The 13,865-nt window shown below is 37.1% G+C and overlaps 1 protein-coding gene across 1 annotated transcript in view; it reads right to left on the bottom strand.

Moving 5' to 3' along the window:
* Positions 1 to 2,758: 2,758 nt before the first annotated feature.
* LOC127617091 (glycine receptor subunit alphaZ1-like) overlaps positions 2,759 to 13,865 on the bottom strand; it is a 62,220-nt gene continuing 51,113 nt past the window's right edge. Inside the window, exon 9 of the mRNA XM_052088975.1 lies at positions 2,759 to 3,979. Coding sequence (XP_051944935.1) covers positions 3,695 to 3,979 — 285 coding nt within the window. The 3' untranslated portion in view covers positions 2,759 to 3,694. The remainder of the gene's footprint in view (positions 3,980 to 13,865) is intronic.

The following is a 13,865-nucleotide window of genomic DNA, read 5'->3' as shown; positions in this document are numbered from 1 at the left end:
CAGGCCGATTCACCTGTTGATTGGAACTTGTTAATAATTGCCCCGATGATGGAAATGGGTATTTTCAATGCTTTGGCTATTTTCTTATAGACACTTCCCATTTTGTGAAGTTTGACAAACTTATGCTGCCCATCAGAACTATATTATTTAGTCTAACCCACTGTGATTGAAAATAAAGGGAATTTGGCCTGTGCATTACCTCATGTTTAAACCCCTGTGAAACAGGATGTCATGACTGAAAAATTTTATGTTGCTAGTCAACCAGGTGCACTAAAAAAAAGTCAAATATGTATGGTAATATATTTAAATTTTACTCATAATAATTTATAGGGGTGCCAATAATTGTGTCCAATGTGTTTTGGATAAAATAAATATCTAATGGGATATTTCCCCTCTTTCAAATGATTTACTTCAATTAAAGGTTTGAATTTTGTGAATTTTTTTAACAAAAGATCAAAAGGATAAACAACACAGATTGTTTTTCACAGCGGTCATTGCTCATATTTACCAAGGGTACCAATAATTTTGGCCATCACTGTACATCTGATCGCCACGCCCATTGTCACACCATTTCTTGGGCAGTTGCAATAAAATAGAAGGGGGCATTATCCAATGTAAAAGGTTAAACAGATAAAATAATGCAAAAGACAAACAATATCATGCCTCAATAATTTAGATTGACTGAAATTATTTGGACATTAAATTGATATTTGCATGATCATTAAGCCAAAGCACAAATCCTTGTTGCATGTAGCACGTATTTCACATCACATTGTCCTTGTATTCCAGAGCCAGTTTTAATCTTAGATGTTTTCGTCTTTTAAATCGCATTTAGCATGAGTGTGTGAGAGGGCCCAGGGCTTGACTGCTGTCATTAACACAGGGGACAGTCCAGCAGCATCGTAAATAGCCTTAAGCAGGGTTTGTCGCTAAAGAAATTTGTAATTAACAGCAACATTAAGCTGAACAATATTTCTACTCTAAATGTGTTTTTGAAAACAGTTTTGAGTCTGCATCAAGTATGAGCACATCAAAAGCAACATTATTACATTTCACACTGTACACTATGATGCATATTATACATCACACACCTCTATCAGTCTCAGTCTAGTCTGGTGACAATGTAAAATAATCATGATTAACATTGTCTGGAATGTTACAGATTTGCGATGATTCCAAAGATGAGTTGAAGTTCTTTCTTGCTACATTGTGCTGCTGTTGGAGGTAAAGCATATGGATTATGTTTCACATTACAATGTTTTCCCTCCTTGAAATTCAGCTTCTTCTGTCTGATGCATCCTAAATAGAGCTCTGATATACAGTAAAATCCAGTGTTTTAATTGAGTTTACTTATCTTGCTGAGACAGAAAACAGCTTTCAGAACACATGTATGCCAATACTGTTTTACAAGGTTAGGGGAGAGGATTTGATCTTGATACTCAAAAGTAGCCCTTCAAATTTAACATGATGCCTAGTCATTTAAATGCTCTTCCATGCTACTCAAGCATGGGGAAGCAACTAAATGTTCCAACAGGTAGAGGCATTAGTTATCAATTAAATCTAAACTTCCATCTTAACCAAAAAGTGTTATCTCACAATAAAATCTCACTTGCACCAAAACATTAGTAAACCATTCATTTGACCTAGATGGTTTTTCATATAGCTTTGTGGTCACTACCATTCTGGTAATAGTCAATAAATGTCTTGTTGTTTGTTGAGCATAAAGTTCTCATAAGATGTCTTCATTTTGAAGGTTTTCTTCAATAAACATGAGAAAATCAGAATAAATTACAAATGTTATAGGTTTTACAAATCAAAGGCCATAGTTTTACAGGATCAAATTGCATCAGGATGAAACAGAAAATGGAGACAAAAGAAAAAAAAAATTCTCAGAAATGTGAAACTGACATAAACGGTTTAAAAACCCGAAAGGCATTGACAATAGATAAAAAGAATTGCTCTTTGGTTTTAAAAACAAAGTGATACAAAAAAAATAAAATAAAAAAAATGACACATAGCAAAAGCTATTATATCCTACAGAAATCTCCTTTTGCCCTAGACACATGCACATACCTTTTTTTTTTACATTTTTTTTTTATGTACAATGGTGTATTTCTTTAGCAGCCAAACAAAACATTACAAAACTGAAAAATGAAATCTATTACATCTGAACCTAAAAAATTATGCATGCATAGACAATATTTTTCCAACCCCTTTTTTCAATGATTAAGTATGTAAGTGAGTACGACTGAACTAAATAATAAATATCATATTTTTGGGCCCATATTTGACATGATAAACACTTAAAACAATTGCATAAATGATTATTGCATAGAGAAGCCAGATGAAGATGCATTCTAAATTTCATAAATGGAACCTATGTGCACATATTTTATCAGCTGCACAATGTACTATGCATTTATACATACAGTTTGAAAAATCTGTGACACATTTGGTTTGAAATATACTGCAGGTCTAGGTGTATCATGGCACTGGCTGTTCTGTTAAGTAACCAAGCTTATAAAAATAACACTTTCAAGTGTTAACAATATGTACTATAAAATATGTCATGATTTATGAAAGATCCCTTTGTATTTTATTTCTGTGTCCATTTCTAATGCTTTCTGAGGTGTGACGAAAATGACAAAACAAAAGAATGCACTAAGAGAGAGAGAGAGAGAGAGAGAGAGAGAGAGAGAGAGAGAGAGAGAGAGAGAAAACACTAAAAAGAATGTGTTTCTTTAATTATTTTTATTTTTTCCCCACCCATCCCTCAGCAGGGTTATTTCAGTGTTGAATATTTTCAATACAGAGTCCCTTGAAAAAACATGGACACATGAATTAATGAATAAATCAATAAAACAAAACAATGAAGAATGCAAGTAAGATATCTCTCTTTTTTGGTCAACCTGAAAGTAAGATGTATTACAGCAACATGATGTTTGGCACATGGACAGTGACAATCTGATGTTAAAAACAAAAAGAAGAATCTGCAAATGAGCACAGATAGAGGAAAACATTGACCACAGCTTAAATAAATATTATTATTTTTTGACTGGCACCCATTAAGATTCCATTAGTCATTTATATCATAATTAAACATCATGAGACTCCAGGAAAGTTTTGACAAGTGCTTGTAATACACATTTCGAAGCAAATCTCGGTCTACAGGACCTGCAACATTTTCATTGTATACTCATGGAAGCCCCAAACCACCCTGAAACCTCGAAAAATGATTTTTAAAGACTTTTTCATAGAAGTATTATCATTTAAATATATGATATATTACACAGCGATAATGTTTCTCCATATTCTCGCAATGCAGTGTCTTCAAGTTGCAAAAAAGAGTTTCACAAGAGCATCTCCTCTTGGATTTCCAGTCATTGGGTCAGAAGTTCTTAGACATGTTTTTGAAAGTTTTAATATTTACTTCAGTCACTTCATTTTTTGTGTAAATATATTGCCACATTCATACATCATGCATTTTACTGCATTGCTATTGCACAGGTCCGGATTATTCAGAAGGATAGGAGAGAAGAGAAAGAGATGAAAAAAAGAATAAATACCTCTGCCAGGGACTCATCATCACCAAAAGCAAGTGTGCACTGCACTGAAAGAGAGAGGCGGGCACAGGAAGTTATGGGGAGGAGCATGGAAGCAGGTGTATTCAGATATGACTCCCCTTTTCATCTCTTTACTTCTTGTGAACATCCTCGATGCGAATGATCTTGTAAGTGATCCAGTAGAAAATGTTAAAAATGAGGAAGACAAGTGGAAAAGCCACACGCGACACCGTGTCGATCCGCTTAGCTCGGCCGATGAAGAGCTTGCGCATTTCCTCCATGGTCTTCTCAGGGGGATTGCCGGAGGTGGGTGCGTTGTTGTTGTTTCCCTTGATGGCCATACCGTCTTTGGCCTGCAGGCATGCCGGGCCCATGCCATAGGCGGTGAAGCTGAATCGGCCGTCTGCATCGTCTTCCTGCAATACAGCACAATTATATATCAATTAGTTCTGGTCCTTTAAATTGACTGGACAAATGGTATTCCAAGAGTGCTAATGTTTTGAATTACACTTCAGTCATTATGTTTACATGCGCAGTTATAATCAAGCTACCGTGGGGTTTTGTGTAGTTGCGGAGCTGAAGTCTTTATTTGTGTGTCCAAGTACACAACATTTTCAAAAGAATTATGGCTTTAGTCTGACTTTTAAAGTGCATTTAAATGTACTGACTGTCTGTTTGTATCACTTTGCTTGTCCCTGTTTGCTAGCTGAACAATAACAAACAAACTGCAGGACATATCGAGTCTAAAATGTAATTTACTCAATTAAAATTTTTTGTTTATTATAGACAAATATATGTACCAGCTGTTTGTAACGCTTTATTTAAGTTGGGACGTATATAAAGGTACCTCTAAAAATGTATTCATTGCTATTTTCCAACACATTAGGACCCACGTAATACATAAAAAAAATATATTTTCAATTTTATAGCTTATAGAATACATGAAAATAACATTGACAAGATAGTAGCATTTGACTCAAGGTCAGCTGCCTTCTCAAAAAATGCTGCATTTCTACTTCTAGATAAAGATTTGTAAGGACCCTCTTTTAAGTATTTTTCACAATAATTTAACAGACTCTTTCATTGTTCCTCTTCCCAGCCTCTTAATTCATGCGACCCCGTGGCCTCATGCGAGGACTCGCTATTTTGGATTCGCTATACCCAACACATAATTTAAATGAATTTAAACCCATAGCATACTGTTCAATACTTACTTTTGACGCACAGTCACGTGACCAAACACCATGACTTTGATTTCTAATATGATGTTTTGGACCACTCAAAAATGTTTTGCACTTTGGCGTGCTGATAAACATGAAATACTCGGATGAGTGCTATGGAGAAATTTTCTGACAGACATTCCAAAACATGAATAACATCTCACAGCAAAAATCTGTGGGTCATTTCGCTTTCTTTTAATATAAATTTTGTTATATTTAATTTTGTTATCACTGTACAATACGGTTCTATTCATTAACATTAGTAAAAGCATTCCTATATATTTACTATGCATTTCACATTGAGAATAAATGTATTCATGCAAAAGCTGAAAAATGTATATGGAGTTAGGGTGAAAATAAGTTGAATTTCGAACTGTTCTGAGACCAGTGCAGACAGACAGCACACTGGAGGTTAAGTCTCTCACTAAATGGAGCAAGGGTGCATCCTATAGCTTTCTATGCAGCTATTGTATATTCACTCCTAAAATCCGACCAAAAGATCAGTTTAAGGCTGCAGATAATTTTTGGACCACTCAACATGTTCTGCAGACATGGACAATGATAATCAGTACATAAATTCAGAGTTTATAATGCAAATGTAGATTTTAACATGTTTGGCAGTGATTTGATGATGTTGGTCATTACTTTTAATCAGAATTATTTATTAATTCAGCTTTATAGAAAATCAGCTGTAATGTCTGTAACGCCTCAAAAACATGATTAACCAACACTCCTGGACACATAATAAACTTTGATGAAAAAAACAATTCGTAAATCTATTTGCACTATATATATATTTTGCTTGTTTCTTAGTTTCTAAGGGAAATGAAAAACGCAAACAGCAGTCACGCGGGGGTCTCAGGAGGTTAATGTTTGTATTCCCCAGGATAAAAAAAAAATAATAATAATAATTTGGGGTTAATGTAGTTGCACCACCAGTCCCTAAGGCAAGACTTAGCTAGTAGGTGTAGTTGCATATTCTCTTTAAATTTATTGATCAAATATAAAATCTTTACATTTGGAAACAGAAGTGCTGAAAAGACATTGTGTTTCATGTAACTGTCAGTGGTAATACATTGCATTTCCATTGAAATACGATATATTAAAAAGTAAGTAAATGTAATAAACAGTATATTTAAATATGTACTATATAATATTCAGGAAATGTATCTAAAATTAAAAAGAGGCAATTAATAAATATTACTTGTAATCAGGGACTAAAAACAAACTGTTTTTAATTTCAGTTCGTTCTGAGCAGAAACGTTTTTCATTCTGTTACAACATTCCAATTGGTCAAGTCAAGTCAATTTTATTTGTATAGCGCCTTTCACAACACACATCATTTCAAACAGCTTTACAGAAGATCAGGCATTAACAGATGATACAACTGTAATGTCTATAATGTCGATGAATCATCATTGTGTAGTTTGATAAAATACGATAGTGTATTGTGTATAAAAGATAATTAATTATATTATAATTGTATTTATAACCCCAGTGAGTAAGCTGAAGGCGACTGTGGCAAGGAACAACAAACTAAACCTTGGGAGAAACCAGACTCACTGTGGGGGCCAGTTCCCCTCTGGTTAAACAACATGAATCTAATGTCAGTATTACATATGTATAGTGCAAGTCATGGTTTAAAATTATTAAACTAATTAAGTGTTAAGGGACAGTGTTTTAACAAAGATTTTGTATGAACTGTAAGATGAATGACCAATTGGTAACTGGTTAGAATGAAATAAAGGTACATCTTTTTTTTTAAATGACTCTGTGACGGACTGAAATTGGTTCAAGGAACAAAAAAATTAAATAAAAAAAATAATGGAATTTTTTGCTAAATGTAACTGAAAACGGGAACAAAGGCCCTTTCAATTGTTTTGGTGTGCAAACGTTATTTTTAAATACTGGTAACTGTTTAATAACTGGTTCATTTTGTTTACGATAACTTTTTACTGAAACCAAAATCTAGATGGTCGATCACAGTAAATTTTTGGAAATTACACCACTTGCAGAAGCCCAAAAAAGGGGCTTCACTCTCTTTAGTAGAGCATGATAAGCATATGCTTTGATCCTGAAGGACACCGCTGCATCACACATTTCTTTGCCTAATTGCACATTGTGGATGTAGCCTTCCATGACATCCTGAAGATCTTTTGACAACTGTATAAAATGACTACATATACATGCATGATTAATCCAGATGCAAAAACAAATAAATACAAAATATATTGAGGTAAAATACAATTTCTCAGTTGTTTCAGAGTAGTCACTGAATTATTTTTATATATGATGTATTAATACAGATTTGATGCCGCCGGGTTTGGGCTGTGAAGCAGATCTGTAATTAAAACAAATATTTAAAATAAAATAATGAAAGAATTATTAAACAATTAAAATAATTTGGCCCGCATAATATGACGTTTTTGTCATAAACATGCCCACGCATTGTGTGCGTGTATGCAGGAGAGAGAGATTTAGGCTATGTATTGATTTTAGATGGCCAGACTTATGCATGGTGCAACCGGCCCCTGATGTATAAAAGCCACTCTTACTCACAATCATGCTGCTGTACTAATTAGCAGTACTGCTGAGATGGCCTCCATGCAGCCTCATGTCCTATGAATCACAGCTCACCATAATGTTGTTCCAAACCCGTATGTCTTTCTTTCTTCCTTGGAACACAAAGGGAAATTCTAGGGAGAATGTTGGGGACTGACAGAATCTGTTCCCATTCACTTTCATTGTTAAAACATCCATTTTTTCACACACTTCACTTTAAACAATACAAAGAGCCTGGCCTTTAATGCACTTTTATTGATTCCTTCAATCCTGTTGGGTTGATCTGTTGCCCATATTTTCTTTGTTGCACAGCATGTTGTGGATTACATGTGTTCATGGGAATTAACTATTGATATATGTCTGCTGGGTTGCACAGGGTTCCGTCAAAGGTCACAATATTTCAGGTGAGTTAATAGACCCATCATGCCTTGCTCCCTTTATCCACATATTTGAAATTCAGCAGATGGACTCAATTTTACACGTTAATAAAAAAAAGAACCAAAATAACTAGCACATTTAATTACATTTAAGCATGGATAGAGAATATTTCACATAGATTATCCCTGTTTAAACACAAACCAGGGAAGCGAAATGGAATCCTTATCTTGGTAATGCATGTTTTTAATTTGCAGGTGCAAACATCTAACACCAGAGAAATAAGGGTGCTTGGGAAGGAGCTGGCTTGATTTTATTAAAAGATCAGCCATTTTCTTTGCAGGACTCCATTTTTAGACACTTTGTCCTCCATCCCATTTATAGCAGTTAATGCGTGCAGGGGTAAATGGAAGATTGCACTAGGATTCGTGTGTGTGATGTGTGTCTAAAGGGTGATGTTATTACACTGCCCCTTTCTTTTGTATATGATGCTGTCTTTGATGCTGGAGTGCTACAACGTTTCCTTGTCCTTCAGTTGTACCAGCTCACCATTCGAAAGTATTACGGATGCTCGGCTTTATTTCAGCTGCCATATGATTGATGTGGTGGCTTTGAGACGTGATGTGGAGTTGTAAAGAGGAGAAGGGCTGCTGCACCGCCGCGTCCTGCGTCACTTTCCCTCCAGCCCGACCATGCCAGATTCATTACCCTCCCTCCCTAATTAAAACTCTGCCATTACAGCGTTAGACGTGCCAGTAGTGTTCCCAGTCCAACTGTTAGTGGAGAGAGAAAACACAATAAGCAGAACAGTAGCCCGCGTCCTCGAGTTTTATGGCTGAATGCAATATCGGTGGGCATCAGTATGCAGCTCACACCAGAATTTGCAAAGCAGGGGTGTGGCATCCGATGCAATATACAGGACCTCTTAGCTCCTTCATCAATCAAAGCACTTAGATGAAATTGATGCATTTCTGTCTTGTATTAGAATGACGTGAGAATTGTAAGAAATTTAAATGAAAGAGGCAGCTACTTTAGGCTTTTATCTTACTGTATTCAAAATGTTTTGCTTTGGATACGTGGTAGTGTGATCATTTTATATAGGGGAGACCGGGCTAGTTGTCCTATGGGGAAGGGCAACATCTCTGTAACTCTAAGGTTTTGACACAAAAGTTCAATTAAACAAACATGTGTTTTCTTTAGCTGTGATTGTGTATGTTGGTTTCAAATAACTGGTTCAAAACCCTCTTAAAATAGAATGTGTTTCGTGAATTATATTCTCCAAACTAAAATTCAAGTATAATATTTTTGCTATAGCTGCTGGTTAAACATACATTCAAATAACAATAAAATAACACTGGCATACATTCAAGAAGAGTCAACTTTATAATGAAAGTACATTTGTTCTGAGGACAAGGGTATTTTTTTGGGATGTGCACGGATAGTTGACACAGTTAACTATTTGCAAGCCACAATTCAAATACAAAATCCACTATTAGGTAATTGTTCATGTGGAATAGAGGTCTTCAACCCAACACGAACGTCAAGAGTTCCGAAAAACCATTGGGTTTTCTGGCCGGGTTAGAGTCAGTTTTTCAAGTACAGGGTGAGTTAGGGGGTGTTCAAACATGCTTTTGTGTGCGTCTGCGCTTTTTTTCTATATACTCTACTAACACATGCTGGACGGATGTTTTTGACTGTTGCGCTGAATCTCACATTTTTGTTTTCAGCGTCTTGCGCAGGATCACCACCTTTTTAGACACCAATTCCTGCATCCTGACTCCTGATGGAATAACGGTTAACAGTTTGTGAAACATTGCGGTTTAATGAATGTTAAAATGGTAACCATGCACATCCCTAGTATTTTGCATAAATGTCAGGTTAGGGCATTATAATAAGTGGTCACGTGTTTCAAATGTATACAGTTTACAATTACAATATTTGTTGACCAAAACTATGGTTTGATATAAATTTTTACAGTTTTGCTATTTCATGCAATGTATGAGGTTTTGTTTCACTGTTATTTTTCTGTATACATTTAGCTGAAAAGCTTATAATAGACTAAAATATTTTAATCACTTTTATTATACACATTTAGACCAGAATGGTTTACAACATACAGTATATCTGTATAGCTATGCTGTGTATCCCATTACAGTGTATTACATTTACATAATGTCTGTTCTTTTATCACCTATGGGTGACTTGGAATAAATATATTATGAGCAGTATAAACAAAGGATTCAGGCATTATGCAGATGTCTCTAATGGTTATGAATCTTGGATGAATATATACTTACAAAAATGTGATATGTGATATATTCTCAAATAAACATCTGTACCCTCATAAATACTGTGAATTTAAATGAGGACCCAACAAATAGCATGCAACCATATTATGCCTTTCAGTTTTCTTCAATAGATGGAATCATATCCAACCCTTTTTCTTAGGATGCAAATGGTCTGGCCCTATTTTCAACATACCATAGTCCAGACATATACTCAAGCTCAGCCACTGATATCATCTGCTTTGTCTAAACAGGTCTAAAAATGTGACAGTGATATAGTTCAAATCAGGGACTAAAAAGTTTCTGAACAAAAACTATTTTTTTTATTCCAGTTAAAAAGTTCTGCAGCCTCCTTTCCAAATGTTAACCAGTTACAAAATAAAATAACAGTTAATAATGTTCTTTTTAAAATTACAGTACTCTGCACTAAGGGATAGGTTTACATTCAAAGGCTTTGCATGGTCCTGTAGGTGATTGTTAGTGGTTTGGCTGGTTGTTAGCACATTGCTATGCTGTTGTTAGTAGTGTTGGGTTCGAGTCCACCTTAGTCGAGTCCGAGTCAAGTCTGAGTCCAAAAGGGGCCAAGTCGGACTCCATAATAGGCTGAGTCCGAATGAATCCATTCATGAATCTGAATTCTGAATCTGAACCGTAAACTCAACATCAATATTTTAAGATTATTTTAACTTACACAACTAAGAAAAAACAATTGTCAATGCAAATTTAGATTTTATGATTAGTTTCCTGCTGAACAAACTTCCAAGTGGTTTCAGAATGAAAGAATATGCTTTAGGTATATGAAGACAAAACGGTCCTTCAACACACTTCTTATTTCGTTCTATTGCCATTTCAGTTATTTGTTGCTTTTTCTCCTCCACTCAAACATACACCAAAAAAAGGGAAAGCAGCGGTAGTCATTAAAACCAGAGTTCCCCTTCTATCAATCACTCGACGTTGTGTCGAATGTAGTGACACAAGGGGTCTTTCTAGAGAGCCTCGCGTACCTCTGGATTTGAGAAAAGGCCAATGAGAAATTAGCAGACAGAATTTGCATGTCCCGCCCCCGGACATACAGGTATAAATGGAAGCGGATGTGCGTCTGTCAGTCAGATTTTTTCTTCGGAGATGAGCGGTTGTCTCACTACTGTTCCACCTCTACAAGCAGAGCATTGCTGTTGGATCTACAGCGTGTTACCAGCGGCTTTCTCCCTCTCTGCACACTGTGCAGTCCATGCCCCTGTTCGCTTCGACAGCGCTTCTGTTAAAAGAGTGTATACCACTAAAAGAGAAGTATTTTCCCCTCTAAAAGAGCAATACACAGCAGGCGTTGAACGTCCGTATTTTTAAAGATGCCCTTCCGCCCCTGTGTAGTTCCTGGATGTGTCAATATCTCTCCAAGTCTGATGGTCATAGACGCTGCCTCGTGTGCCTGGGTAGCGATGACACTGAGGCAGCCTTTGTGGATGGTACATGTACTCACTGCGAGAATATGACCCCCCCACGTTGCTCCTCCTTCCCATGGGATTGAGGAAGACCCGGCTGGCTATGGAGGCAATTTGGGGATGGCAGCGGGCTCGGTTTCGCTGGATACGTCCCCACGAACCAACCGGTATCATAAAAATGTATTTAGTTCTACCTTGAAGAAGCTATTTGACCACAGATACTCTCATATTCCACAAGACAAAAATAGTAACTGAATTTAAACAAATGATCCAGTTCAAAAGTTTACATTCCCTTGGTTCTAAAAAGATTAGTTCATCGAAAAACGAAAATTCAGTCACTGTCTACTCACCCCTGTGTTGTTATAACTCCATATGATTTTCTTTATTTTCTTAACACAAAGGGAGAAATTGTGAAAAAAAAAACAATTGTGCTCAGCGATGTCACACAATGGCAGTTTATGGTGACCATTTCTTCAACCTTGTTCTGAAGGAATACAATAAGGTTTGGTGAGAAACAAACTGAAATCTGATTATTAAGTGAAAATCTTCACCGACCAATGATCTCCTGTGCGTGTTCATCAGACAGACTGCACATGAGCTTTAGAGATCCTGGCACGAAAGCAAACCCTTTAATATGGTGTGTTGCATTCTCTATGATTAATGACTGTTTGTGTAATAACTGTTCTTGAGTCCCTGCTTTGTCCTGAGCTGTGAAGCTGCCCACTTATCCAAAGAAAAATACTGTATATTCTTTGGTTTCCCAGCATCTTCTGCTCATTTGAGTTCTTCCCAACAGTGTCTAAATTATATAGACATCTAGCTTTTGATACTTAGGAAACTGATGCACACAAACACAACCACTACCAAAGGTGCAAACGTTCATTGATGCTCAAGAAGGCAACCCAAGAACCAAGGGGACGCAAACTTTTGAACAGGATGATTTGTGTAAATGACAGTACATTTTGTGTAATGTAGCTTTTGAAGGGCAGTACTACATCAAATATATAATCTTTTATCTCTTATATTTGCATACATTCTGAAAGAGGTGTGAAAATGTAAAGGTCTAAAACAAAGGGGTATGCAAACTTCTGCAATATATAAACTCATATAAAAACAAAATAAGAAACTGTATTTTAAAGATAATTTTGTAAAAATCCAAATAACTTTACAGATCTTTATTGTAAAGTGTTTAAACAATGTTTTCCATGCTTGTTCAATGAACCATAAACAATTACTGAACATGCATCTGTGGAACGGTTGTTAAGACACTAACAGCTTACAGACGGTAGGCGATTAAGGTCACAGTTATAAAAACTTAGGACACTAAAGAGACCTTTCTACTGACTCTGAAAAACACCAAAAGAAAGATGCCCAGGGTCCCTGCTCATCTGCATGAACAAGCCTTTCTGGATGGAGGCATGAGGACTACAGATGTGGCCAGCACTAAGACAGTGCTTCAGGGAGACAGGAAGGACAGCTGATCATCCTCGCAGTGGCAGACAACGTGTAGCAACACCTGCACAGGATCGGTACATCCAAATATCACACCTGCGGGACAGGTACAGGATGAAAACAACAACTGCTGGAGTTACACCAGGAACACACAATCCCTCCATCAGTGCTCACACTGTCTGCAATAGATTGAGAGAGGCTGGACTGATGGCTTGTAGGCCTGTTGTAAGGCAGGTCCTTACCAGACATCACCGGAAACAACGTCGCCTATGGGCACAAACCCACCTTCACTGGACCAGAGAGTCCAAAAGTGCTCTTCACTGACAAGTCGTGGTTTTGTCTCACCAGGGGTGATGGTCGGACTTGCGTTTATCATCGAAGAAATGAGCATCACACCAAGGCCTGTACTCTGTACAAGATTGATTTGGAGGTGGAGGGTCCGTCATGGTCTGGGCCGGTGTGTCAGAGCATCATCGGACTGAGCATGTTGTCATCGCAGGCAATCTCAACACTGTGTGTTACATCCTCCTCCCTCTTGTGGTACCCTTCCTGCAGGCTCATCCTGACATGACCCTCCAGCATGACAATGCCACCAACCATACTGCTTGTTCTGTGAATGATTTCCTGCAAGACAGGAATGCCAGTGTTCTGCCATGGCCAGCGAAGAGCCCGGATCTCAATCCCATTGAGCACGTCTGGGACCTGTTGGATCGGAGGTTGAGGTCTAGGGACATTCCCCCCAGAAATGTCCGGGAACTTGCAAGTGCCTTGGTGGAAGTGTGGGGTAACATCTCACAGCAAGAACTGGCAAATCTGGTGCAGTCCATGAGGAGATGCACTGCAGTACTTAATGCAGCTGGTGGCCACACCAGATACTGACTGTTACTTTTGTTAATTTTGAGCCCCCCTTTGTTCAGGGACACATTATTCCATTTCTGTTAGTCACATGTCACATGTCAGTTTATG

Source organism: Xyrauchen texanus, chromosome 23 (genome assembly GCF_025860055.1).
Source record: "Xyrauchen texanus isolate HMW12.3.18 chromosome 23, RBS_HiC_50CHRs, whole genome shotgun sequence".
Classification (NCBI taxonomy): domain Eukaryota; kingdom Metazoa; phylum Chordata; class Actinopteri; order Cypriniformes; family Catostomidae; genus Xyrauchen; species Xyrauchen texanus.
This window is presented reverse-complemented; position numbering and strand designations above follow the sequence as displayed.